This window comes from Didymella exigua (genome assembly GCF_010094145.1).
Source record: "Didymella exigua CBS 183.55 unplaced genomic scaffold M421scaffold_13, whole genome shotgun sequence".
Taxonomy (NCBI): domain Eukaryota; kingdom Fungi; phylum Ascomycota; class Dothideomycetes; order Pleosporales; family Didymellaceae; genus Didymella; species Didymella exigua.
Genome location: NW_022984787.1, coordinates 746,172 through 773,045, shown reverse-complemented (window position 1 = coordinate 773,045; position 26,874 = coordinate 746,172). Strand labels below are relative to the sequence as shown.

The window sequence follows — 26,874 nt, the reverse complement described above, 5'->3', positions numbered from 1 at the left end:
AATCATGCGCCCCTGCGCTATTCCTTACTCAACGGATAGTATGTTTCCCTTTCCCATATCCAGTTCCACCTCTTGAATACCAACAGGCCAAGTTGAACCGAAATCAAGTACAAAGTATCAGGGTATCCTCCAAAAGAAATGCTCAAACGCCGTAAAACGCCTGCGCTACGCAGTAGCGCTCAATAAAAACAAATATGCAAAATATACGATAGCGTATGCTCGTACCTAGTTCGAACGACGCTTGGTGTGTCGCTCTGTGCATCGATATTGGAGCAGGAGCTGATGGTATTCCGAGCTCACGTGGTCTCTAGTCTTTCCAGTTGACCTGTCGTACTTCGGCAGGATTGCCGAGGGCAACGCAGTCTGCTGGAATGTCCTAGAGAGAGTCAGCTACGGTTTTCTTGTCTTTGCTGAGTGGGATGAACTCACTCTCACGACAACAGATCCAGCACGCACGATCGCGTTGTTACCGATGCGGACACCAGCTTCGATGATGCACCCATCACCAATGTAGACATTTTCGCCAATGTAGACCTCGCGTGCGATCTCAGTGCCCTTGCTTCCTTTCAGCATCTTGGTATCAGATGGAGCCTTGAGAGTCGAGATCGTGACACGAGCGCCAATCTTCGTGTTCCTGCCAATTGCAATTCTTCCAGAGTCGAGAAACTGGGAATTAGGGCCAATGACGACGTTGTCTCCAACGGAGATGTTGTAGCCATAGTCACAGTGGAAAGGTATGGCAACATTGATACCACCCCCAAGATGGCCAGTGACTCGGCGTTCACCAGGTCGAGAGTATATCCACCTAGCTGCAATGATGTACTCAAATTGTCGCTCACGCTCGCTCGTCGCAATCTGAACCGCAGCATTACTGAGGCTGTTGAAGCGATATACTGCTCCTGAGCAAAGTGTTCGCTCATCAACAAGCTGGTCGGTATAAGGCAGGAAAGGTTCCCCGGCAAGCATCTTGTCCTTCTCGCTCTTGGGCGGCAAAGGTGGGTGCGAATAGCGTGACGGTGAGGGAGCCGGTGGCGCAGCTGCCATAGGAGCCAGTGGTGGTGGAGGGGGTGGCGGAGGACGCGCATGCGGATCATGTACTGGTGTTCTCTCGAGCGCAGGAGCAGGCGGCAGGGGTTGTGCGTACGGCGCAGGCTGTGGCGCTACTGCAGGATGGTTGGGCGCCGGTTGGCTCATGGTCTGTGGCGTGTGATGGTACACACGAGGATTGTGCTGACGTTGCGGAGGTGGAGGAGGTGGTGGGTGCTCTGACTTGTATCGTGGTGATTCAGTCCAGGTCTTAGTCCAGCTGTCTGGTGTTCTGGTGGTCTTCATGTCAGTGGTCGTACTGTGTCGCACATGGTCCTGAACTCACGGTGGTTTGCGTTGCTGTTCATCAACACTGACAGGTCTTGGTCGAATACCATCACTGCTGATGGACTCCGAGTAGGGCTTCTGAGTCGGCTCACAATGAGGAATGTGCACCTGATTGCAGACGTTACATCTTGCGTAGTGAGCTGGTATCTCAGTGGAGGATACGCGCTCTTTCGCCTGTAGTGCTGGTGGTGCCTTCGAAGCACCTTCTTTTGACCATGGAATTTTGTTCGCATAACCTGCACACTCAAAGTTGCCGCGCAAGCAGTTATTGCACTTCGGTTTCGCTTCATCACACTTCTTCTTGCGTTTTCGACAGGTGCCACAACCTGTCTTGGTCCTGTTGGCAAACTGCCTTTTTCTTCCGACTTTCTTCTGATCAGAGTGTTGATCAAGCCTGCTATGGTCTATGGCATTGTCTTCATAGTCATTAGGGTCACTCATGTGAGATGGTGGCATGTGATGTGGTGGCTCCAGGGGTCGAGGTTCGTGATGATGGTGGTCCTGGTATTCGCTGGGATCCGCAGTCCAGCGACGCTCAGGTTGAAGACGATCTATTGGGGGCAACGTCCGCTGGTGTGGCTCTAGGCTTGGCCGTTGCTCATGGTAGGACACCGTGGGTGAAGGTCCGATAGGGGTCGGCCACTCTCGCGATGACCCACGTGGTGGTTGGTCATCTAATGAGGGTGACCTCTTCCTTTTGAAAGGACTGTCTGGAGATCTGTCTCCGTTGGTCATGGTGGGCGAGATGGAGTGGCTGGCTGGTCGAGAGCCAGGGTCCCGTGGTACAGAGCTCCAGGCTGTCATACCGTGTGGTACAGTCGGTGCGTGTGGCGAGGATGGCGATGGCCTTCCATTGACTGCAGTAAAGGCAGGCGCGAATGGGTCCCCAAGCTTCTCTTTCAACATGAATGGAGCAGTGTTGATCGCGGGCATGTGCAGCACAGCAGACATAGTACCTGAATCAAAGCTGCTGCAAGGCGTTCTTCCAACTGTATTTGGCCGGGAAGCTTTTAACAAGCGTTTCGCGTGTCCTAGATACCGATTTCGGAAATATTGGTCGTTGCGTGGAGTCGGCAGTCCCTGTGTGGCAGTGGTGGACTTGAGTCTTCACTGCGTAGTCATCCAGCACCTCAATCTTGTCTGCGACCAGATGGACGGGACAAGCGGTGACACGATGAGTTGAAGTTCTGCGGTTCCACGACACAGGGGCGGCTTTCGCGCTTACAGCTGGCGTCGAAGTGACTACTGAACGGCTCAGTGAATCAGATGTCTGACTGCGCTCTGCCGTCGTGCTGGTGGCTTGGATGCGCGGTGGGGACCGGCAATGCGCAATTGTCGTCCCAAGCAGAAGAGGTGGTTATCTTGAGCAGAGTCCTAGGGCCATGGGTGCTGGAGTCAATGTGGGGTGTGGGTTTGGTGATGCCAATCGGGAGCAAAGCCACCCGCAGCGGCGAGAGCAGTGTATAAGACAATGAGGTCGAAGGAGTTCTGCCCTGAAGAGAGGGGCGTCCCGACGTAGGCGCAGCTGCCAGCGGACGGGCAGCATAGATCACGACGGCGGCTGTTTCTCTGGCTTGCTGGGGCACAGATGCCCTACCCCGGTCAAACTTTGTGATTGGGCGTGTTGGCCCGTCCCTGCGCGCTTGTCCCACACGAGATCTCCAGCGAACGGCCACAGAACGCAGCATAGACGAGCTAAAAGCGCGGTTCCTTCGACTATCACACAACCGACCCTGCATTGGAGCTCAAAACCACGTTTTTTCGCGAAAAAACCGCGTCTACAGCCCTAAAGCTCATCGCTGGGTGCACTGGAGGGGTGATACCTCGAGCAGCACGCAAGGATGGCACGGGACAGCGGGCCCCCCAAGCGTCTCCCGGCGTCACGGCATGCGAGGTTGATCGGCCAGACATCGTTAGCCCAGCAGCCGTCGCGGAACGCTTTCACACTGCGCAAGCTGTGAGGCGCACGCGGGCCGTGATTGGGTGTTTCATGCAGGCGGCGAACATTGAATGCCCACAGTGGTGTGCGCTGCAGCGACTCGCAGCATGTTGCAGGCTCAAGGCTGTCTAGTGGGCGTTTTCCTATTTTTGCGTCAACCGCGCATCGCAGGTAGGCGCGTGTCGCTGCTCCTGCCACTTGAGAACTCGCTCCTGCCTACAAAACCAAGCAGCCCAAACACGCCGCCGTTTGGTGCCAGCAGGCCTCACCACAGTGACCACACGCATGTCACCGCGCTCGAACACGGCTGCTGCTGCACCAGCGCGCGCCGGCGGCTCACCACATTGGACGTCATCGCTGTTCCTGCGTATCGCCCGCCTTCTCGCGCGCGTCGGCCAGGAGCACTGCCTCATGCTAACCGCCTGTCGAATGCCCGCCCGGGTTCCACCACCATGACCAAAGAAGAAGGCACCCTTGGGCCTCGCCCGTTTTATTAATCAGTGCCACGCCGCACCCCGAGCGCTCGCCCACGGGCTGGTGATGGCCTGGCACGTCGGCCCTTTGACTTGAATTTCACTTCCATACGCCTAGCTAAATGCCGCGCTGTGAATCTACTCGCCATCGACAATTCGGTGTGTATTCTGCCGACTTTTCCAAACTGCTCCCATCACGTCGCAGCATTTACAGTGTTCTGCAGCGGACAATTCGTTGCTGGCTACTCGGCCCGTTCTTTGCAGCCGCACCCCCGGCGCCCAGCAGCCTGCTCACGCACCAGCGCCTACTAAGGTGTGCCGCCGGCGAGCCGCTATCACGATGACTGCAATAATGTCGGTCGGCTAAAGTGACAACTCCAGCATACTAGCCGTGGTCGTTGAGCTCCGGCGTTTGCAGATGATCAGGCGGTCTCTGATCGGTCACGCCTCTGTACATTCCTGCGAAAAAGACCAATGGAACTTGCGTCCCCTTTCGTCGCCGTGCATCGGCTGACGAGCAGACTGATGCCATGATATCCGCGGCTGCATCTCGGCAGCATTGCATTGAAAATGCTAATTCAGGTCATCCCACTGACTTCTAGCACACTGACACATGTCGTCGTACCATAATCCAGCAGTGCGTTTTTCGAACGTGCGCCCCGTTCCGCTCCCGTTAGCGATCAAACAAACCACTGGTACGCGTTGGCACTGCGCCCCCGCTGTGCCGGTATTCATGGAGTGCGAGTTCTTCATCCCTTGCTGAAGAGCAAGAATCAGCCATGCCTCACTGAGCATCGCCCGGCTACAGGATTCGTGCGCTTACGCTCGGCTCGAATCCTACCGCTTCTGATTTGGCTAGCGAGATTGAGTGGCTACCGTTGGCTCATAAACGCGCACCGTCAGGACCCACGCGTTTATTATATTCAGCGCTTCCTTGAGCATGGGACCCATCCAAAGGAATCTTTCAACTGTCGTGAATCCACCCCAACCTTGGTCCGCGATAATGACTTCATGTGAAACGATCAGAAAAACTGCTTGCTGTTGTGTGTTCTGCGGCAGATCAGTGAAGGAAAAGAGATGCTCACCACCTCAACCTTATTAGCTTTCGCCTCTCCGATCATTGCGCGCATTTGATCTGTGCGTATCTTATCACCCTTGTTTTCTTGTTCGTCTTGAAACCTGATTTTGAAACCTGAAAGTGATCAAACCAGATCAAAGATTTCTTCGAACTTCATCCCGATATTTAAATCTCAACATCTACCCTCCGCGGAATTTGATTCGGCAACAGCGGATGAGCAACGGCCATCCTTTGTGTCGGTGCAATGGTTCCGATCTTCAACTGAAGAGGCATAGCGCACTTTGAGTCACGATTACCCCGGATGGATACACTTGCGCAGCGCATCACGATACATACCTACACGATACCTGGGAACGTCTGGCTCTGGTGTGACGTCGGCTTCTCGGAGCAAATCGAGATCTCAACATAAATGGATAAAGCTCACTGCGATGAGCTGGCAAACACATCCGAATCTGCGATCTGCAGTTGTTGGCTTCGATTTGCTGTTTGACTGTATCATGCTCACCTGTTCAAGACGACTGCACATATACAGAGAAGCACAATCAATGCACCATTTCTCTCGAACTTTATAACCTCGCCGACCATTTTCCCTTGGCTCGACTTTTTCCAGTTTCAAGGCTCGTCAAACGGTATTTCCCGCACCGCGAGGGCTGTGGCACAGTTACGATGTTACCCTCCCGCCGCAACGGACCCAGTGTTTGTGGTAACTGCGCTACCGTAGGCTCTGTTATGCCGGTGGCTCGGTACGGCTTGCCCACATTTCCAATCAAGCATCTAGCCATCGTTGAGCTGTGCCAGCTCAATCCTGTACAGAGCCACATATCTGTAGTTCACTCGTTGTCTGAGGTCGAGCAGCAACGTCACAGCTTTGTCTCGAAGCGGAAATTTAAGCGCCGGTGCTTGTTTGGCTATCCCATCATACCTGCACGGGATAGGCGCCCTTGCGTTCGACGGATGCAGCATACCGACGACTGCGCATAGGTATCTCTATGGCTTTTCCGCGGTGTTCCGCGTCGCCCAGATTACCAATCTGGTCGGTAGGGCAATTGGAGGCCTTGCCCGATTTCCACTCTCTGCCCGGTCCCTGTAACTACGGTGAGTGTTCGAGGACCGGCATCTCCGCAAGAAGCTGATCTCTGCAATCTCTGCAACGTATCACATCCATCAGTCGCTATGATGCACTCCAACACCAGTGGCGTCTAGAGAAGTCGTTCGTGGGGCTCGAGGCAACATACAGCGTCCATCTGCGACGAACCGAAAGCAACACCAACACTAACCGATCGAAGCGCCAACGATCTGGGACCTGCATGACCGCGCATCTCCCGCTCTGCGACATCTTGCGCAAGACAACTGTCCGTCATCCTCCAACCCGCAAGTGCGACTCATGGTTGTCATGATGCTGTCAGCCTCCAACCTCAAGTTTCAGTACAGATAGCTAGGGTGTTGTTATCGGAGTTGTTTCCGGTCGATGGAGCTAATGCAGATGCAGTGACCAGCCGCGAGTGCGGTGTTTGATTCCTTTCAGGCTCGAAGAAACACATCAGACTTATCGGCAAAGGCGGATGAAGCTTGACAATAGGTATTCGGTTATAATTAAGTGACACTCAACGCATAAGCACAACTCTACTTCCTCAATCAAGATCTTCACCCACACCTGCCAGAGCTTTCGAAGCGCGTAACCGTCGATGGCAGTCCACACTCCCCAACATCAAATGCGAGGTCGCAATCAAGACGGCAAGAAACGGTGCCGCGCATATGCACGTGGCGCAACTCCACAGCGGCAATGTCAAATAGCGCCGACATGACGCCTTGCCGTGCGCGTCTTGCCGTCCAGCGGTGAAGCCTCGTACACTTTAGTTTCGCAGCTGACAGCAGAGCGCGCGTCTATCCCCACACGTGGAGAGCTCTTTGTGTCGAGACATGCGCTCCCGTTGATGGCACGTTCGTGGTTTGCTTGTCGAACCGCATGCACGATCAGCACACCGATGGGTGACCGTGAGGCGAATCCAAGGCGGGCAAGGCAGGTGCTGCTTTATGAAAGCGCTTATAGTCTGACGCAGCGACGTGGTGTTTGTTGTTGGTGGTAAGCCTCCTGCACGACGAAACGATTATTGACGACAGTGACGACGTCGATGACGAGAGTTTGTGTTGCTAAGGAGCATGGTACGTCTGCGCCTCAGACATGTGTGGCCTTGACGTTAGAATTTAAAGTTCACGCTTGGAGCTCAACGCCTTTTCTGTCACTCTCGCCTTGCTCATAATTCGGACCGTTCCGACAGGACGGAGGGTTCGCAAAGAAATCTTATACCGTCATTCGAACAAGGAAGTAGGCTGTCACTGTTCTAAGTCGCCGCTAGCTGCAAGCTTCTCGGACTATGCCGTGAACATGACACCTCAACCAAATCCAAGCCGCCATGCTACAGGTTGAGATCTCTCGAGGGCTGTTGCAGACTCTGATACTGGTAAGTCAGTGAGTCTGGAGAGACTCTGTCATTAATCGTGGAGATCTTCAGAATCTCAATCAGGCACAGGTGAAATAGCATACCAACTTTTGCCAGTCATTGAGAGAACTTCGAACAACATACATGCGCTCTTATTTGCTTTCGGGCCGTGATATTTGCCAAGCGAACTGCTTGAGGCATAAATTAGACATGGAACTTCGCGAACTTTCTTTTCAAGCATCATAGCGGATCACTCCGGTCTCATTAGTTGCTTCAAGCTCAACAGAAGAGAGACTGTATCCACGTGCTCGTGGGAAATTTGTGAATAGAGCACTAGGCTCAAGCAATCCCAGACAAGTTGTAGGTACGTCTTTTGCCGAGGTCTGGTGTGCGACCGGTCATACGTCCATAGGATCTAGACGAAGACGAGGCAGACGGCAAGCATGCGTCATACTGTGTCGACACTGAGACAGTTCAAGCACAGCCGAACAATTTGTAGGCTTCAGAAAGTCCAAGTCAGAAGCATGCATGTTGTATTTCGTGGGCTGAAGACTCTAGAGACTCGGATATCAGTGTTGGATCTGACGGTTTTTGGCAGGAAGACAAACAAGCACACACAAGGCGAATCCCAATGTACCTTGGTGCATGGCCTCATGAACTTGGACACCATCTTTCAAGGTTTCTCTCAATGTTGACTCCTGTAGGGTATAAGATGGTGGAGGAGCAAGGGCTAGTGGACTGCTTACATTGGCCGGAGCGGGGCCACGCAAACCAGAGATTTCCAAACAGGTGTAGGCAAGCGATGTCAGGATCTGCACTACATCATCTTCCGTATCTCCCTGGACTGAACAGACATACAACAGGGCACACGCACCTCGCGAGGTTTCGTTCACTTTTGTTTGAATGTTGAGGCCCAGAGGAGTGCAGCGAAAAGAATGACCCAGCTGTAGAGGGTGTCAAAGACTGGACTCTGTCAATTGTCTTGTCAAGCCTGTCCGATCCAGAGATTTCGCACAATGAGCTTGAAAATCGCGGGATCGAAGTTTTCAGATCAGTTTGTCCAGGAGGTGGCGCAGGCGATATATGGGACTCAGAACATAACAAGTCCGCACTACTTAAGATCAAATGGTGTCTGATTCATCCAAGTTAGAGAATGATGGAGGAAGAGTGTGAGATACACCCTCAACTCTCGGCAAAGATTTTGCGCAGATCGAGAAGTCTCACAGACAGTCTCCATAGTTCAACAGACTTGGCTCATTGAGGGCAGTGTCGACACCTCAGGCAGAGTCCCGAATATCTAGACAGAGTAATGCGGTTTCGACTACTCGAGAGACAAAACCTAATGTCGCCCATAAGCAGAGTTCCATGATATTTAAAATTTGAAGCAAACCGTACTTAGACCATGGCTGAAGCTTGACGGCTTTTCTAATCACACAATGAACGCAGCCACAACATTGACACATTCATGCAATTCCGTCCGACCGATTGTGAACACCAAATGCGAATAAAAATTAGATGGCGGCAGTCCTATCTGGAGATAAGTCCAGTTTTGACCACAAAGAAGAGACATTGGAGGATATCTGACGGTCTTTAATGTTCGGACTCGATCGAACAGACCAGAACGCAAACGGAGCATATACACCAATATTTTCCTCGTTTGCCATGATAGTCTCATGACCATAAGTGGAAGGTTTGAATTGTGTAAATAGACATGATGCAAGTCGAGGCTCTTGTGTGTGGAGGGGGTTTATTCGAAGTGGGCGACATGTGTATGCCGGTTGCGGACTTCGAGAGCTTGATGTCAGACGTGAGATGTATGCGTTTTTGTTTTTCTAGTCACAGGAAGGTGGTCGCTCATCATCGTTTCTGAAACGAATTTAGACCGGAAGGCAAGAACTCAGGTATTACTTACAAGAGCAACAATATATTGGACGTTCTTCCATTGTGAAGTGGGAAGCAGACAGATGGGAGCAAGCAGGCTTGACCATAAGGCGACCGTAGACCAATTTTTAGACACAACAGGACTAGGACGTGACTACCCGTGCAACATGATCTGGTAATACGACAGATGATGTCAGTCGAGTACGGAGGTGTAGATATGTGTCCAGAGACCTTTTCGACCTGCAGAAAAGATGACACAAACTGGGTAGCGTGGCCACAACGATCCCGGACTCCAGTCATACATTGTCCTTGTACGAATTTTGATAGCCACGCTTGTAAACTACCTCCAGTACTTGTAGATCTTTTTGAATGCCATTTCTTGAACGAGACATAGACATTCGGCAAAATATCTTCCAATTTTGGGATTCCGCAGAGTCAGGAAGTGGTGAAGATAGAGTGTTGAGACTGCAGAACCAAATGCAAATGACTGGCGCTGGAACAATCCAGTGGCAGGAGCATGTAGCCCTTTTTAAGTCTTTCACCACAGCTCAGATATTGTAACAATCTGGAAGTGATTAGGCTCTCAAGGAATAAGACATACAGAGCAACGGATATTGCCTCCAAGCATTTTGAGCAGTACAACTTTAAGATGCAGTTTGGGTCATGCACAGGTTCCCGTCGTTTTTGGGGACAGCAGGAGAAGCACATATCCTCTTCGCGACAATTTGTTTGATATCTTGAGTCCGCGGTGTAGTTGTGGATGAGAAGAAATCCATCGTCCAGCGATGACTTCAACTTGACTGATGAGACTGGAAGTCAGCGGCCGCACATTCCAGATTCTTATCGCGCTGACTGCAATAATATTCCACAGAGCATGTGGTTACAGCGGAGATGTTCTTGAGATGCTTCCGTGGAAAAGACATTCGAGGAAGCGCAGACGCTTCCCGGATGCAAACAAACCCATGATGTTTTCGTTAGAGCATTTTGACCTTTCAAAAAAGGAAACATCGGCGGCGGTTGCGGCTGCTTTTGGATGGAGCGGGGCTCAGACATCGCAACTTGCTGATGAGGTTTCGATCGTAGAAGGAATGATCGATATGGATGAGTAACAGTGATTCCAGTGGAAGTAAGTCTTATTAAGTGGGGCCCTGAGCGAAGCAGAGGAACACATAGAAACCACCGTGCTGGGATTTCAAGTCAGCTAGGTGCGTCGCATGCAGCGGCAGGACATGTTTTCTTTCTTCATGCGTTTTGGTCATCATGTTAAGACCTGACTTACAAGTGGAGGAAAGCATGCGGAAGAGATGAGCGTATTTGGAAAGATCAAAGTTGGGATGCAGTAAAGAAGCCAAGAGGACTGCGGAATATCTGTGTTTCATTCAAGATCTCGAATCGGGTATCTGAAAAGTGATAATGCGCGCTCAAACGTGTGATGCAGACACAAGAAAAAAAAACTCCTACTTATTTGCAAACGCCAATGCGGCGTCTGCTAGGCCACCTCTGACCCTGCTGTTGACCTCGAGTCAAGGTGCTCTGGTCTCCACTTCTTGCCCCAATGACACTTCTTGTGGCATATTCTAGCTTCTTGCCTGTTAACCTTTCCCGCTCTTACTTCTCGTCTTCAATTTCCTTTAGGTCTCATTCCTCCTATCTGATCTCTGATATCCTCCTCAAGTGGTGTGGACCCTGGCCATTCGATCGATGTGTCCTTTGACCGTGGTTCTCTGCGTCGCACAGTCATATCGCAGATGGTATTGACGTTTGTTTCAGTCGGTCTTCCAGTGGATCCTGCCGTCATCGTCCGCCTTTGATATCTGAAGCTCGATTGCGTAGAGACCCATGGTTATAGCTAGGTTAATCCACCTCCACATATTACCTCCGGCGTCTCCTCCCTGGTTTGTCCACCATTCACCGTTGACGGCACTACCGTCTGTTCCATTCCCGCTTGCGAAGTGCTGCATCAGCAGACTGGTATAGACCGCGATGATGATACTAGGGCTGAACCACGTCAAGAAGCCGAGGATCTTGGATGTCTCGTCCTCGTCGTCCAGGCTAGGCTCCTGGGATAACGCTCTGGCACCACTCTCTCTGATAGCGGGAATGATGCGCGCTGCTGCGTACATGACGAAGACACGATAGGCGAGCGAGATAATGACAGAGGGCGTGATGGTCATAACAGCGCCGACCATCAGGTTGAAACCGGTGTGGATGATGGAGGGTAACGAACCCAAGGCGTGGAGGAGCGTCGTGTAGGATGCCATGATGATGGGCGGTAGGGGCGGAAGAGCTGGTTCAGGTGCAGCGGTCTCTGCGGCCAACGAGCCCGGCGAGGGCTGATAGTCAGTGAAGATCTGGTAAATGGCCAAAGTGACGTATGCGAACTGGCGTATATTAGTAATTGTAAGTGCAACTGATGCAGCCAAACGTACCAACAGCGCAGACTCCACTGGGTTTCCGCGTGCACTTGCAATTCCCCACCCTCCGAGGAAGATGGCTGTGGTGATAGCAGCGCCAATGAGGATAGCATCGACGTTGCTGATCTCAGGGAAGGTGGTGATTCGCCAAAGGAAGTACACAGAGGTAGAGATGACCGATGCGGACGCAACGAGGAGACCAATCTGTGCTGTTGTCAGCTCCTGGGTGGGATACAGTGTGCGTTTGCCTTACCATCCAGCTGTCGCCGCGCTCCCTGTTCACGACCCATCTTGTGATCTGACCAGCCGCCTGGATGACCAACAAACTGCAGAAGCCCTCAGCAAGCTGGAAGACCGGCGTGCTGTACCTCAGCGTCTTGTCCCATGTGCCAATCGAGGCGTTCTGCAACAAGCCCTCAGATCCGAAGATCCAGTCTTGTATCGAGGTGTAGTCCGATCGCTTGCCTCCAAATGTCCTCTCAGCCCACCCAGCGTTGTTTGTCGCATCGATGGAGAACTTGTTCAAGCTCCAGATGAGGAGAGTCGGTATCGCCAACCATTGCGCACAAGCCACGACATTGCAGAGAAACCATCTGAACCGCGAGTGATCCGGTGTCGCCAGTCGCAGGCACGAGTAGAGGAAGTAGTAGACGCTCAGGGACAGCGAGAAGGCCAGTCCGCACGTTCGGCCGCCGATGTCAAAGGCTAGTGGGATCGTGAAGATGATTGCGCCGAGGAAGAAGGTCGACGAGAGGACGCGTGTGAACCACATCTGCAGGCGCCTTTATCGCCAAGCTCGTGCAGCGACGAGCTTGACAGGCGGTCGCTGCGACCGTCGCGTGTTGTTGTGCTTTGTGACGTTGTGTGCCTGCGAGTTCGCAATGGCACTAGCGCTTGGCGGCTTTCACGTGCGAATGGTGCGGTGCTCCGCTGCAAGCTCGTTCGTGGTCGCGGGGCGGAGAAACTCTCACGAGTGGCAGGTGGTGGGGAGAAAGGCGCAGCGATATGAGTCGGCGGACTGCGAACAGAGTGCAGGTAGTTACGTGGGTGTGTTTGGTGGAGTCAGGCACAAATGTCGGCTATTGGTGCGTGCTGTCGCGTGCTGGATGCACGATAATTATGCTGCAATGAGGACACGGGACGGTTCTGGGCAAGCGGGAGGGGGGAAGCAGGCTGTTGGAGCGTCAAAACCAGGAAGTGAATCGTCACCCACTTTCGCCAGCACCAGGATAACGACCGCACGATTTCTCGCGAAGAAAGGGAAAGGACAAGTTGCGGTGCGGTGAAGATCTCTGACATTTGTCCAGGCCGGAATTGCGTAGCGCCCGCATCGTGGGATTGTGCCAAGTCAGCCTCGCCGCGGGTAGACCACATGTATCCACCGCAGGGAAACCTTCTCGTATCACATTTCTGCTAGTGTGGATGACATTGTCGTTCAGACTTACTCTTGCGCGAATTGCTAGAGCTACATCGCACATATTCAAGACTTCAACTCCCAGAATCACCCCAGCACGATACAGATTCATGTCCGCAGATCACCCCGCGAAAAAGCTCAATATGTCCACCATCAAGATTGGAACGCACAGGTGGGCGCAACAGCTGCACTCAGATGGCTGGGCCATGGCATACTGACATCCAGCAGTGGCCACTTCCACGCCGACGAGTCTCTGGCCGTTGCAATGCTGAGGAACCTGCCCACCTACGTCGATGCTGAGCTCGTCCGTACCCGCGACCCTGCTAAGCTTGCCGAATGCCACACTGTCGTCGACGTTGGCGGCGAGTACGATGACAACGCAAAGCGCTACGACCACCACCAGCGTGGCTTCGACACCGTCTTCCCCGGCCACAACACCAAGCTCTCGTCCGCTGGTCTTGTCTACCTCCACTTTGGCAAGGACATCATCTCAGCCGTCACTGGACTGCCTGAGGGTGCAGACCGCGACCTTCTCTTTGAGAAGATCTACACGGACTTCATCGAGGCGTTCGACGCCAACGACAACGGTGTGAACGTCTTCTCGCCCAAGGACGTGGAGAAGGCTGGTATCCAGAAGCAGTTTGAGGACCGCGGCTTCAGCATTGCCAGCGTTGTTAACCGCTACAACTACGGCCCTTCTACCGACGACGCCAACACAGAGGAGGAGAAGCAGGCACGCGAGGACCAGCGCTTCGAGACAGCTTCGCGGTTCGTGGGTGAGCAGTTCACCATTGAGGTCACCGACCGCGCTCAGTCTTGGCTCCCAGCCCGCCACAACGTCAAGGCTGCCTACGACAACCGTCTGCAGTACGACCCCCAGGGCCGCATCTTGGTCCTGCCTGAGGGTATGCCCTGGGCTGACCACCTTTACACACTCGAGAAGGAGTCGCAGATCCCCCAGGGTGTTGCACCTCAGGTCCTGTATGTTCTCTTCCCTGAGGACAAGCCTGAGGGCAAGTGGCGCATCCGCGCTGTCAGCAAGGAGAACGGTGGTTTCCAGAACCGCAAGGATCTCCCTGATGCGTGGAAGGGTGTCCGTGATGCCGAGCTCGACAAGGTCTCTGGCATCGAGGGATGTGTCTTCGTTCATGCCGCAGGCTTCATCGGCGGCAACAAGAACTTTGACGGTGCCCTTGCCATGGCCAAGAAGGCCCTGGAGTTGTAGACGAATAATGGAAGGTAGTTATGATTGATGGTAGATGAGGTGACAGTGGAAAGAGAGAGCATCAAAAGCTGCTCCTTACCTCCATATGCATGGTCTGGCGTTCAGGCGCTTCATACAAAAGTTATGATACCAACCATATACCCGTGGTTTTATAGATGTTGGATTTCAACATGAGATATGCACCAGACAGCTGAGATCACAATCCTTCAACTTCCTCACATGCACTCGATTGCTGGGCAACTGTTGTGACAACTGGCTCCTGCCTAATCAGTGACCGAGATGAACAAGACGTCAAACTCACCGACGGCGACAACGGCAATCTTCGTACGACCCATTATAGGCGAGGGACCCTGAGCCAGACAGCACCCCGGACCGAAGGCAGGTCCCCCACGCCCGGGCCCAGATTCGCTGAAAGATCACCGACACCCAACCAACAGACTTCGTGCGGCTGTCGATGGAAAACGTCACCGGGTGGACTCGGGCTGCTCATTGTCACGTGCATGGTAGCCCATTCGCTGAGCTGAAACCCCCAAGCCCTGACAATCCGCTTCCGCGGCACGTCGTTGGGCGAGCGGCTCCGTGGCGGGAATGCACTTGCTGCTTGAAGCCGGTGATCTGTGGAGACGGGAATACAAGCAAATGTAATTCCCAACAGCTGGAGGGTTCTCTGAAGAATCCAACTCTCTTCTAGGACTGCCACCTCCCGTGCATCCATCTTACACTTACTGTATTCCACACTGATTTTCCACGACCACCAGCAAATCCTGCAGCCGACCAAGGTCTCGGCTTATCATCGACCCGCAGATCCCCGACGCCGTTTTTTGCTCAGACACAGTACGGCCCGCGCTCAAGAATTTCATCAAGGCTCCCCTTTCACGAGCCAGAAACCGCCCTCGCCTACAATCTCTTCCACACACGCGCCATCAAGACTCATCGCATCAGACTCATTAGCTTGAACGTCTGACACGCAACGACGCACCGCAACCGATATCTCACACGACACCGGTCCACCCACACGACCACACACACGACCACACACACGACCACACACACGACCTCACGATGAAGTACTTCCAGCAATCCGTCGACTTCGACTATTCGTGGGAGGAAGTCTCGACAAGCAACTGGCAAAAGTACGGCCCTTGGAACGAAAAGACCCCACATGTTATTGCTGTCGACACATTGTCTCGCTCAGTGGATCCCAGCACAGGAATTGTGAGCGACTCCCTCTATCACATGCCAAGTGCATCATCTACACGCTTCTCCATCAGCACTCCGACGTGTCAAGCTATCACGAAAACCACGCGCTAACATCAGCATCACAGTTGCGCACAGAGCGCCTCATTACATGTCAACAATCCGCACCAAAATGGGTGACCGCCATCCTTGGCGGTGTCGACACCTCCATGGTCTACGAGACCTCCTACGTTGACCCCGTCGCCAAGAGGCTTACCATGTGCTCGATGAACATCACATGGGCCGATCTGCTCCAAGTCCGCGAGACCTGCGTCTACACACCCAACCCCGCAACACCGACCAACAAGACCAGCTTCACACAACGCGCCGAGATCACAGCATTTTGCGGAGGGTGGCAGAAGATCAAGAACAGCATCGAGCAGTTCACCGTCGACCGATTTCAGCAGAACGCACAAGCAGGCAAGGAGGGTTTCGAGATGGTCCTTGAGCGCGCACGACAGGTCTTCCAGGAGCAGCGCGAAATCCTCGCCTTGCAGCAGGGTAGCCGGATCTTGAGGGAGGCAAAGATGTAAAGCATCTGCGCTTTCTCTGCCACACTCAGCACATGAGTCATCGATGCATCATCGACACTGACCTCCTCAACGATACCTCTGCGCTGCTTATTCTCGCGTTATAGCGATCCTTTTCAGTTTTGATTACGGCTAAAAGTCGATTTCACAGGCGTTACAAAAGCATCGGCGGCGTTTATACCCTCTTCTCTAGGAGTCTCGAAGAACATCTAGATACGATAGACACGGTAGACCTGACACACGACTTATTGTAGAGTAATTGCATACACCTTACTCCTCATTGGCTATTCTGCACCTGCGTGGCTGTGATTCGATGTAAAGCTCCTCACTCGTCGAGCTCGGACATGGAATTCTCCAGGCCTGGCACGTACCTGAAGGCAAATAGAGCGCCAAGTATCTCGCTCCTGCTTCTGTCCATCTTTATGAGGAGCTTCTGAATCCATCAAAACGCAAGCACGTTCACATGTGTTCTACTTTCTCCTCGGAATCCTACAGCAGGACATCATGCTATGTCCTTCTTTACTCGCACGCTGAACACGGGGTGGGATGCATGTAGTGGATCCTGCCTGCTTTGCGCCGCTCCAATTAAAATTCCATCTCATCTCGTGCATTTGATTGTGTTACTACTTCTGAACCCCTCCAAAAGGTTGTTGAATATCTCGATGTCTGGTCGCTGCGCTGCCGTACGTAACACTACCTTTTCTGGCACATGCTTGCCGCTCCGAGGATTCACTGTGCGGCTCTATACCTAGTATAGAATTTGCTCAAAAAGGCTGCCTTGCTTTACCATGGTCTGCAAATTGATTATGTTTCTCAAAAGCATGATGCAGGAGACCAAGACTTTTCTGTTGTTCAAATGGCTCAACTGCCATAGTATGTCTGTCCCTGCGCCGTTGCTTTGCACACCAAAAGTACTGAATGTACTGTGGATGTATCTGTTGCTGTCGCTCTCCTCCGAAACTATCACCATTGACGTCAATGTCTCTCTATTTTGTTAAGATTCAAAGGTCAAATGCCTCACGTGAAAGACTGCTCTGCGGACGATATAACGATCCCTCAAAGTCTTCACAGCTATGCTTCTGCATCTCACTTCTGCGTGAGTCAACTCAAAAGTATAGTGACCAACTTACATGTCCCTCATGTTTCTCTCGAAACACCATCAATGAGAGCGGTAATGAGTCGTGACTGCCTCCCCGCTTCTGCATCTTCGCATCAAAATATAATCCTTCGCTATTCTTTGCATCTGCTCCGCTGCCTCTCCAGCGGAATTCTACGTATGGGCAAACGTGTCCTGTGCTGTCTTGTCTGAGACTCACTACCAAAGTCGAAGATCTCCCTTTCCACTATCTCTGGCCGCTTCCAAAAGATCCACAAAGACACCTTACTTGTCGCCGCGCCTTAAAGTCTCAGCTTCAGGCTGTCCTTGAACATTAATCTTGTGCCGTCATCGCCCTATTTCTTCACTTTGAAAAGACAGGGAAGAAGAAGCATTTCTATCTGCGTCTGTATGCCTCTAGAACACGGCTTTTGGAATCAATGTCTGTCTGTCGTCTTGTGCCCAGCATCAAAATGCTTCCAGAAGTCATCCACGTGTGCTCCGCCCTGGTTGCTTTCACCGCACGGAATTCAGCGTCGTGCAAATTTCGAGGCTCGTTTGTTTTAGGTCAAAATAGTGGGAAATCAATACCACAATCCCTCATCGCAGGGGCTGTAATGAAAAAGAACGAGCGTCTGTCCTGGGTATAGAAGGCTTTCATTTTGTTTGTTTGTGCTCTCATCTCTTACTCTTCATGCCACTTCAGATCAAAATCACCGAGATGGCCTTTCATGTGTTCTCTGTCGGCGTCACCAGGTTATATTGTGAGATCTTGTTGTTTGTCCAGTGCCGTTCCTTTTGCACCCAGACCGAGATTTTTCTCCCCTGTATGCTATCCTTGTCTTTCGTGGTGTGTCTGAAATGTGAAATTGCCGAAGGTCGGACCAGATAAGACATCCAGATAAGGCCCATACATACGGTAGTTTGTGTGAAGGCGTCGCATACATGAATCATCCATATTACACTACAAGAGTTAGTGACGAAGTTCAGCACGGCCAGAATTCTAACATGATTAATGTACCTTGCAAGTCTGGCAATTGCTAGTTGTTGCCCAAGCATGAACACGCTAATATTCTGGCGCGCTGACCTAATTATGGATGACTATTACGCGCAAGCCTAAGAGTGCAGCAAACGGAAAGCAGACATTTCGCGCTGATTTTGTCATTTTGTATCTCAAGGTGCAACCGAAGCGATGTCTGTTTGTAAGGAAAGTTCATAGACGAAGAGAAAGGGTTCATGGGAAGGGTAGCGTAAAACGTGAGTGGGCAGGTGATGCTCGGTCCTTTTTCTGCACTGATTGAGCAGTAGACAATCTCTTGTCAATGATCAAACAGCATGTTCGTAACATCGTGGCATGCCTCAAACCTGCGACTACTTCGAATTAGACCTATGGCGCTACAATCGAATGGCGCACGCCATTCGTACCGTTGCTTTGGAGCTTTCCCGCAAGTTTGAACTCTTCCCGATACACAGCCTCCATCTCTCGCCTAAGAGCCACCGCTTGGGTATTCTCGCTATACTTTACATCCTCCCACGATAGGCCTTGGCCCTTCTTAACATCTCGCTTCAACACAATCCCATGAGCTAGACCGATGGGCAGACCTTCGATCTTTAAAGAATCGGCCGCAGTCATGAGTTTGCCGTACACCATGAAACCGCCTTCTCCATCAAGATTCTCGCCAGCTTTGAGATCGCACTTCGCTGTAGCGACGACATCTCCTGACCACGTCTTACACTGACCCGTAGGCTCACCGCGTACCATGATGTTGGCTACGGAGATACCAAGCTCGAGCCCAATGAGGTGGTAAGGCTTGTACTGTGCTGCGTACCATCCAGTCGAGTCGGTTTTGAGCCCGTACTGTTTGAAGCACTCTTTCTGATACTCACCTGGCGCCTCGATGACAACAAATACACCCCACCGCAAATCGTTGAACACCGCTCGGCCATCTGTCTCGAGGCAAGAGACAACCTCAACCATACCTTTCGTCTCCAATTGGCCGCCGTGTTTCTTCGGTTTCAAGACTTCTGGCAGGTCATGTGTACCACATGGAGGGAAGGCGAGACCATCAGAAGGCGGTGACAGATCGCAACCGTTTGCGACTGCTGCCATCTCCAGCGCACTTTTCGTGCCGTCCAAGAACGAGTTGAACATCTGCTTGTTGAAGTCACCGGTTGCCAGCTGCTCCTTGGTGAATCCGTAGTAATCCCAGACAGTGTCGGGAGTACTGTAGTGGTATTGAGGTAGATGCTTAGTTCCCTTCCCAGCACATACGACGTCAAAGCCGGCCGTACGCGCCCAGTCGACCATTTCGGCAATGAGTGCGGGTTGGTCACCATATGCCATGGAGTAGATAATGCCAGCCTCTTGCGCCTTCCGTGTCAGGAGTGGACCAGCAAGCACATCTGCTTCTACATTGATCATGACGATGTGCTTCTTGTGCTCGCAACATAGTAGTGCGTGCCTCACGCCTGCAGCTGGGTTCCCTGTTACCTCGAGGATGACATCGATTCCGGGGGTGGCAATCAATCGTGCGGAATCTGTCGTAATGGCTGTCTTGCCTTGCTTGAGGCCCTCTTCGATCGACAACAAGGCAGTCCCATCGTACTTTTCCTGTGGGAATCCAGTCCTCTCGAGCGCGTTCAGCGCACGCTCAGGGGCGAGGTCTGCAATGGCTGCCAGTCGAACGCCTTTTGTCCGATGCGATTGGGAGATACCACAGATCTGTCAGTAACGACTAGAAACATGCCAATAGCTTCATCGAAGCACTCACTACATCGACCCAAACTTTCCCGCGCCGATAATGCCAACCTGAATTGGCTTGCCGGCCGCTTCCAGGGCCGCTAGCTTCGTTGAGAGATTCGTCATATCAATCCGATCTTGTCGCTCTGCTCTTCAGATAAAAATGAGGTTCTTGGCCAGTTTGAGCTGCCTTTTCCAAAAGTTTTGGGTGGCAGTCTGCATTTATCTCCGTACTTCTGATTTCTCCCCGGATGTCTTACTCCTTACCCCGCAAATGCACCATGCAGCTCGCCTCGAGCTTCGAGTTCGTACCGGACTGGTCTCCGGGCCCCCGATCATGATCGCGATGTCTTTCTTGGAACATCAAGGGGGGTTTTGCTTTGCGCGCTCGCAGACTTCGATCACGAGACTGTAGGTGCGGTCCATACTGGCTGAGATGCGTGTCGTCTTTACCATGGCCGCGCACGCGCAAGTCGTATTTCATGTTGCTGCTATCAACGCTGTCCGCCATGCGTTGTGTCAAGGTGCTAAAGTTCGTCACTGATGTCATAGTCCCAACAGGAAGTGACGGTGCACGGCAACTTCAAGGGGGGCAACAGCGAACAAACAACCAACTTCTTTGCCACAACATCTACCACGGTTCTGTCCCGCGAATCCACATGTCCACGCGCTGGCGCAGTCCTTGTCCTTACGACATTACCCTGCTAGGCAAGTCGCGTGGACAAGTGTCGAACACGGCGCGTGTTCCACGGTTCATTGTGTCACAATTTGCTGCCGTGCAAGCCATTGCCGTCTCAGAACCGTGGTTGACGGTTGCACAACGGCTGCATAACGGTCTATGCTGCCGCTTTATACGAAGTGGCGACGCATCTGACACAATGCTCTGTTCTCGTAAAGCAGCGGCAGGCGAGCGCTCTGAAATAGTACGTGGAGACTAGAAGGAGCAATGGAGATCTGCACGAGTCATGTCTGAAGTCGTGTTCAGGAGGTTGAGTGTGTTGCTCATCCGAGCTCATCGCACCTTTGCTTGCATGATCTATTGCTTTCTAAATTTTCGTGACCTTGGGAACAGATGCACTCTTCAGCCTTTTCAACTGACTTGGTGTGATCTGATACATATCAGGTAAGCCGACCAACTCCTAATAAGTCTCTTCGCTCATGGATCTAATTGAGCCAGGTGCTACTGTAAAGATACATGCCATTCCACTAAATAACGTCAGCTCGCGAGAGTGTCATGAGTATTGATTAGCTTACTATCCATGATGTCCAGCGCATACCGACTAGCCAGGTTTGCCGTGTAGCTCGGCTACGAACGGAACGTCGTCCACACTCAAGCCTATAATACTACTCTAACTGTACTGAAGAGCCTTCACCAGATCCATGCCCAGCATCATCCCATCCTCTGAAGTTCTTGTTAACGAGCTTTTTGACACAGTCAGTCACACCTTCGATGTTCGCAAGTCCGTCATTGATGCAGGTTTCTGAATGCTTCTCTACTTAGTCGCTGAACGCTTGCTGCCCAGGGTTCGACCCACCAAATATGACATGACCGTCGGCATTGCAACGAGCATTGATACTGAGAAGACCGCCATCAGAGAACAGAGCTTCGTAGGAATTGCGGGTGGCTCTCGAAGCGCGTGGTGGTAACACTTTGGTGCAAATATGAGGCTTTGGGATGATAATGCCTTTTAAAGCTGGCTCGAGAGCTGCGCTGTATGCGTCGATCGCGTGTATGACGTTTTTCCGCGCGATATCTTCGCGATCTGTGTGAGCTGTCCATCCCCTGGGCCCTTCAGTAGAATCTGTGACTGATTTGGCGACTGTGTAGGTTTGCAGGTTGTCCCCGTTTTTCAGGTCATCCCGCGCTGTCAGCTTCCACAACTGCAGAGTCGATGCTTTCCACGCATGGCAAGCTTTCACATCTTTGATCCGGATGTTCCGTGCTGCTTCAACAGGCTCTTGCGTAACTTTGATCTGGTCGACCCTCCCGCCGACTTCTTCGTACCTTTCGAATACCTCCCTCTGTCGTGCGATGATCCAAGAGCGGATCGGAGCGTACTTACTGCGGCCAATAAGAGAGTGACTGTTCACCCTGCTTGGAAAATCATTCTTTCGTCTGAAGTATTGGTGGTGATGCGTACTACTCAACGTTAAGGGCGGTCGAAGAGTTTGGGAGCGTGACGCTGCCGGCACTTCCGAGCTTGCGGTCAGAGTCATCTACTTGCTATCATTGTAAATCCTGTTTGTGAAGATCAGTGTAAGGAGCGTGAAGAGTCATCGCGATAGTTCAAAAGTCATTGCGGGTGGCGGTTGCGTGCTTGGAGCAGAGTAGGAATGTGTCCAACTTTCCACTCATATCATACGTTCGGCCTTGCTCCTGCAAATCCGTCGATTCGATGGCATTGGTCGCTTAAGATAGCAGCGTTTGCGCACGTAGGCTTACATATCGTGTTCAAAGAATCACGCTCTCCACTCCGCGAGGATGCGGGGAGAAGACCGGGCCGATGCCGTGCCTAGACGGGCTTTCTCCGTCCGCGATGCCTTCACTCCGGACTTTGAAGCAAGAGCAATCACACTCTGAGACATACAAGGCAGTACTGAGCTCGCTGGGTTCATACATCTATCGTTGTTGCACTGAGTCCCCATGAGCATCTCATCCTTTTCTGCAGCCTTCGAATTTACCCCGCAATGTCTGCACTGGAATCGAACATCAGGAGGGCGCTCGATGTGTTATTGCCAAAAATCAAAGAGCAACACGAAAAATCATTAAAACCTATCATACTTGGTATCACGGGGCTTCAAGGGTCCGGAAAGTCAACATGGGCTTCAAAGATTGTGGAGATCCTCACAACTGAGCATCAGCTCAACACCATTACTGTGTCACTGGACGACTTCTACAAGACACATGACAGCCTTGTGTCACAAAGAGATCAAGACCCGAAAAATGGCCTGTATCGTGTGCGAGGCCAGCCAGGCACACACGACGAGCAACTGGCTGCGGAGTTCTTCAAACATTTAGAAGCGTATAGCGGGAAGGGCGAGCTGAAGATACCAAGTTTCGACAAGAGTAAATTTCGTGGTGAGGGCGATCGAGCACCTGAAACAGAGTGGCACTCAGTTTTACGGAAGCCTGATGTCGTAGTCTTCGAAGGCTGGTGCGTTGGCTTCCAGCCTCTTCTAGTTCCTGCGATCGAGGAGAAGTATTCACAAGCGCTCGCCGGAAGACTGCCCATCAACACACCCGCACAACATGAATTGTCACACTTACTGGAAGTCAACGATAACCTGAGAAGATACTGCGATGCGTTCATGGGTCCTCAGCATTTCGACTTCTTCGTCCACATAGACACCAGCGATCTGCACAATGTGTACATCTGGCGCCTGGAGCAAGAACACAAGATGATTGCTACAAAAGGCTCGGGGATGTCAGATGATCAGGTTAATGCCTTCATCGACGGTTATATGCCGAGCTACGAGATATACTTGGACACGCTGAGGCAGGGGCTCTTCAGTGATGGAGGCAGAATGGTCAGGGTCATTCTTGACAGGCAAAGAAGCGTGGAAAGGGTGGAGGAGCTATGAGGCCGATGAATGATTTAGAAGGGGTGAAAAATAACCATACGGCTGTAGCAAGTCGCTGATCTAGCAGTGTTTAGGAACCACAAGAGGCAAAGTCTTAGACATTGCTCGAGAAAGATGGTTCAAATAACAATTTCTTACTCGCGCGCCCGACTTCCACGCTCTAAGTGAATGCAGGCATCCGCGGAACAAACGACGCCTTGTCTTTCACTACGCAGTATTTTCTATTTCTAAAATCCTAAAAACATCTTAAGACGATTGGCAAAGATGATTTTCACTTCTTTCGCGAGCTCTTCTGAGCGTTCATGATGCCTCCTCCACTTAAAATGGCGTGCACTAACAACACAAGTATCACACCCACCAAATACCAATATCAACTGTGAAGTACCCGTCCTCAAGAACGATCATCAGTGAATTATGCCCACTTCTCAAAAGCCCAATCCCGAAAAGGCTGCAAAGTACGCCATCACAGCTTCCAAAGGCTTCAGTTACTACCTGCCGAAGTCCGCTCAGCGAATTCTCCAGGAGCCACTCAAGCGGCTTCCCTTCACGGCACGCTGGATATACAATGAACATTATCGCGAGCTCATGTGTGCAAAGGCTTGCGCACCAGAGTCTGTAGTCGCCATGACAAAGTTTGTTACGTCGAGCTTTACCAAGATCGCGAGAAATCAAAACGCCTTTGCTTGTGAGATGAACGAGGAAATTGACACCAACGAGCACGAGAGGTATGAACCAGTCAAGTTCCCCGTTGTTGCTGAGCCAGAGCTGGATATGAAAGAAACAGCAACAGTTGCCAATACTGGCAACAAGCGCAAATGTACACCTGCTGAACCCACATCGTCGCCCATTCGAGGAGGGACATCCCAAAAGAATGCACGAACGAATTCAGATACAAACCTAATAATAAGCCCCATCTCATCAGCAACACCACTTCCTTCTTCGCCTGGTCGAGACTCGGGCTCACCTGTACGAGCCATCTCCGTAGGACCCGGATCTTGAGTCATTACCCCGAATTCTCCCGTAGCATTCCATATAAAACGCCTCACTCCAGTGTCTATTAAAGCCGCAGAAGACGAGCAACACGTGTCGTCACCGTACAAGCATCTGCACCCGCACTCGCGAACTAGCTCTTCGCTCTCGGACGTACCTTCCAGCGCGCAACTCAGTGACGAGGATGGGCCGCTCGATGACCCAGTGGTGCCGTCAAAAACCAGTCAAAGCCAGGTTCTACCACAAGATAACAGATATACGTCGTCAGTGGAGGCCGATGACGCTGAACAGATCTCTATACAGGGCCCCACCACTCCTCCAGTGAGAAGTTCTGATGACGACTTATCGAGTATGATAGACATACGTGTTGCGCAGTCAGAGACACCAGCAAGCGACCAGATCCAAGAAGATTCTGCATCTGCAGCCATGCCGTTGGGAGACCTAGCTACCGGAAAGGCTGGAAACCTGAGCACAATTGCGAATGATTTGTAATCACTCTTGGAAGATAAGACATATGGTGACCGGTCCCCTGAGTCTGAATATGCCCTAAAGTCAGAAGACGAACGATGGGACAACGGTATGAAAGCTATCGAAGACTTTGACTGGGAGCGTAAAGGGTCACAATGGCCGGATGGCCGAGGTCTAGTGAGTCTGCACATCGAACAAGTCGGACATTCTGCTGGACTGTTCAAAGGTAATCACTAGGAAGATATAGGTGCGGACGCCTATCTCAGGGAGATGGAGCACAATCTCATTATTCCAGACGGTGAGGCTCCGGTAGACGTCATGTAAGCGTACGCGTGTACACTTTCAGCAGAATAGTTCCATGGGTAGAGTACGGCAGCTGTACCCCAACTGATGAAAGCGAGTTTTTCCCTAACAAGCACACTAGTATATGCTACACCTTCGCTACGGCTGGATGGTGGTATAGGTGGTCGGAGTGGCCATCGGCTGAAGGACCCTTGGGTCTTGCAGCAGAGTACAAGGTGCTCTGGTGTCTTGTTGCGCCCACATGAGCAGGTGAGTGTTGCGTTGTTGTGTTTGTACTTTTGGTGGTACCAGGCAAAGTCACCGTGCATAGATCGGATTGAGAGCAGTCTAGCCAGGGTGGCTCTTGGTAGGTCTAGTTCAGGTAGTCTGCTGCGTGGTGCATAGTCAAGATCCCAGCTCTTGTACCATTTTGAGAGCTTAGTCTTCTTGTTAGACCACCATGTTTGTTGCGTGTGCTGTAGCATCTTGCGGGCTATTGTCTTGATGCCTGAGAGTGTAGGCATAGCCGCTATTCCAGTCGGGGGTGATGGGTGCTGGGCTTCTAGGTTGGCAAGTCTGTCTGCTGCTTCGTTTCCTTCAATGCCTAGGTGCCCAGGGGCCCATTTGATTGAGACGTCGTGTGTCTCCATGGCACTGTGGCACTCTAGGAAGGCCCACTGTGAGGTAGGGGGTGCGTCGCCCCTGAGGCACCATATGACTGAGGTGCTGTCTATGCATAGCCAGATTCGGCGCGTGCGGAGCGCTGGTTGTCTGATAGTGTGCTAGAGGCCTTTCCACGCTCCAGTTGCCTCAGCATCAAAGACGTGCGAGGTAGAGTGGAGTGAACCGCGTCCAGTCTGCAGTTGCTTTCTGTTCTAATACACGGCAAAGCCATAGGTGACCTACTTTTCTCCTTCCTTTGTGTACTATTTAGAGCTATCTAAGAAGATAGTAACGTCTAAAGGTAGAAGGTTAGCCCACTATTCTTAGAAAGCCTTTGCTGCAGACTTTTTGTCTAAGCCTATAGTGGGGTCTGTGCAACAGCTAGGTGAGTAGTAAGGGGCTGATAGTGTTGTCCTAGGTATCTCAGGCAGAAGAGATCCTAGATACTGGACCTTGGTCCGTATTCGCTGCAGCTTTCCAGCTGACCTGCCTATGCTCATCCTTATAGCTGCTGTGCGGCTGGCAAGTGGATGTTCTGCATCTACCGTGCGTAGATGTGTTGCAAAGCGGAGTTTGGCTTCTTCCAGCGCAGTGGCAGCAGAGGGTAGTCCAGCGTCTCGGAAGAGAGTAGCAATAGGGGTTGTTCGCCACACTGGGAGGATCCCTCTTGCTGCTATAGCTAGTGTTTTGTCCATAACCGCTATGTGCCACCCAACATAGGTGCTGACTTCTGCTGGTCCTCCAGGTTTGAGTGTACGTGGAGGTTTAGTACGGCCTCTGTACCAGCACTCAGTCCCATACAGAAGAGACGGGTATACGCAGGCGAGGGTAGCCTTGCGAAGGGAGCTAGCTGGTGGTCCGTAGGCTGTGTTTGCTAGGCTGCGGATATGGTAGGCTACCTTGGCCGCTTTTGCATTGTGCGTGGCTACATGCCGCTTAAAGGTGTGTTTGCAGTCAAACCAGATCCCTAGCTATTAGAGGGCTGGCTGGGTTCTTGACGTGTTTGGCAAGATTAGATTGATTGTGTGATGCTCGTCTACCACACAGG

At 52.0% G+C, this 26,874-nt stretch overlaps 9 protein-coding genes across 9 annotated transcripts; 4 read left to right on the top strand and 5 right to left on the bottom strand.

Moving 5' to 3' along the window:
* Nucleotides 1-307: 307 nt before the first annotated feature.
* M421DRAFT_5205 (trimeric LpxA-like protein) lies at nt 308-2,325 on the bottom strand (the record flags this gene model as incomplete). Its single annotated transcript, XM_033594994.1, has 3 exons — nt 308-376; nt 430-1,318; nt 1,373-2,325. 3 exons carry the CDS (start codon nt 2,323-2,325, stop codon nt 308-310), a joined length of 1,911 nt encoding a protein of 636 aa, XP_033449012.1.
* Nucleotides 2,326-2,480: 155 nt separating this feature from the next.
* On the bottom strand, nt 2,481-3,188 carry M421DRAFT_154586 (uncharacterized protein). The gene has a single exon (XM_033587610.1). The coding sequence runs from the start codon at nt 3,111-3,113 to the stop codon at nt 2,637-2,639; it is 477 nt and encodes a 158-aa protein (XP_033449011.1). The 5' UTR covers nt 3,114-3,188; the 3' UTR covers nt 2,481-2,636.
* Nucleotides 3,189-10,952: 7,764 nt separating this feature from the next.
* Nucleotides 10,953-12,372, bottom strand: M421DRAFT_62507 (ICE2-domain-containing protein; the record flags this gene model as incomplete). The annotated part of the gene is made up of 3 exons (XM_033595974.1): nt 10,953-11,567; nt 11,616-11,804; nt 11,854-12,372. The coding sequence occupies 3 exons, from the start codon at nt 12,370-12,372 to the stop codon at nt 10,953-10,955; spliced, it is 1,323 nt and encodes a 440-aa protein (XP_033449010.1).
* A 752-nt stretch (nt 12,373-13,124) lies between these two features.
* Nucleotides 13,125-14,239, top strand: M421DRAFT_62898 (metal-dependent protein hydrolase; the record flags this gene model as incomplete). The annotated part of the gene is made up of 2 exons (XM_033596014.1): nt 13,125-13,186; nt 13,243-14,239. 2 exons carry the CDS (start codon nt 13,125-13,127, stop codon nt 14,237-14,239), a joined length of 1,059 nt encoding a protein of 352 aa, XP_033449009.1.
* A 1,062-nt stretch (nt 14,240-15,301) lies between these two features.
* M421DRAFT_101010 (MSF1-domain-containing protein) lies at nt 15,302-16,008 on the top strand (the record flags this gene model as incomplete). Its single annotated transcript, XM_033586588.1, has 2 exons — nt 15,302-15,454; nt 15,565-16,008. 2 exons carry the CDS (start codon nt 15,302-15,304, stop codon nt 16,006-16,008), a joined length of 597 nt encoding a protein of 198 aa, XP_033449008.1.
* A 2,435-nt stretch (nt 16,009-18,443) lies between these two features.
* On the bottom strand, nt 18,444-20,155 carry M421DRAFT_420652 (SAF domain-containing protein). The gene is made up of 2 exons (XM_033592558.1): nt 19,873-20,155; nt 18,444-19,815 (listed from the first exon to the last, which is right to left on the bottom strand). Exons 1-2 carry the CDS (start codon nt 19,965-19,967, stop codon nt 18,489-18,491), a joined length of 1,422 nt encoding a protein of 473 aa, XP_033449007.1. The 5' UTR covers nt 19,968-20,155; the 3' UTR covers nt 18,444-18,488.
* Nucleotides 20,156-20,845: 690 nt separating this feature from the next.
* M421DRAFT_420651 (uncharacterized protein) lies at nt 20,846-22,188 on the bottom strand. The gene is made up of 2 exons (XM_033592557.1): nt 21,096-22,188; nt 20,846-21,047 (listed from the first exon to the last, which is right to left on the bottom strand). The coding sequence occupies exon 1, from the start codon at nt 22,056-22,058 to the stop codon at nt 21,339-21,341; it is 720 nt and encodes a 239-aa protein (XP_033449006.1). The 5' UTR covers nt 22,059-22,188; the 3' UTR covers nt 20,846-21,047; nt 21,096-21,338.
* A 171-nt stretch (nt 22,189-22,359) lies between these two features.
* M421DRAFT_420650 (P-loop containing nucleoside triphosphate hydrolase protein) lies at nt 22,360-23,679 on the top strand. The gene has a single exon (XM_033592556.1). It carries the CDS (start codon nt 22,530-22,532, stop codon nt 23,421-23,423), a length of 894 nt encoding a protein of 297 aa, XP_033449005.1. The 5' UTR covers nt 22,360-22,529; the 3' UTR covers nt 23,424-23,679.
* An 86-nt stretch (nt 23,680-23,765) lies between these two features.
* Nucleotides 23,766-24,905, top strand: M421DRAFT_391653 (uncharacterized protein; the record flags this gene model as incomplete). Its single annotated transcript, XM_033590008.1, has 2 exons — nt 23,766-24,240; nt 24,475-24,905. Exons 1-2 carry the CDS (start codon nt 23,838-23,840, stop codon nt 24,903-24,905), a joined length of 834 nt encoding a protein of 277 aa, XP_033449004.1. The 5' UTR covers nt 23,766-23,837.
* Nucleotides 24,906-26,874: the final 1,969 nt, after the last annotated feature.

What these genes read in the sequence shown, in the direction of transcription:
- M421DRAFT_420650 (XM_033592556.1), top strand. Translation starts at nt 22,530, where the DNA reads ATGTCTGCACTGGAATCGAACATCAGGAGGGCGCTCGATGTGTTATTG.
- M421DRAFT_420651 (XM_033592557.1), bottom strand. Translation starts at nt 22,058, where the DNA reads ATGACTCTGACCGCAAGCTCGGAAGTGCCGGCAGCGTCACGCTCCCAA.
- M421DRAFT_154586 (XM_033587610.1), bottom strand. Translation starts at nt 3,113, where the DNA reads ATGCAGGGTCGGTTGTGTGATAGTCGAAGGAACCGCGCTTTTAGCTCG.
- M421DRAFT_420652 (XM_033592558.1), bottom strand. Translation starts at nt 19,967, where the DNA reads ATGACGAATCTCTCAACGAAGCTAGCGGCCCTGGAAGCGGCCGGCAAG. An exon ending in GGAAAGTTTGGGTCGATGTA is followed by an intron (nt 19,816 to 19,872) that starts GTGAGTGCTTCG and finishes ACAGATCTGTGG; the next exon opens with TATCTCCCAATCGCATCGGA.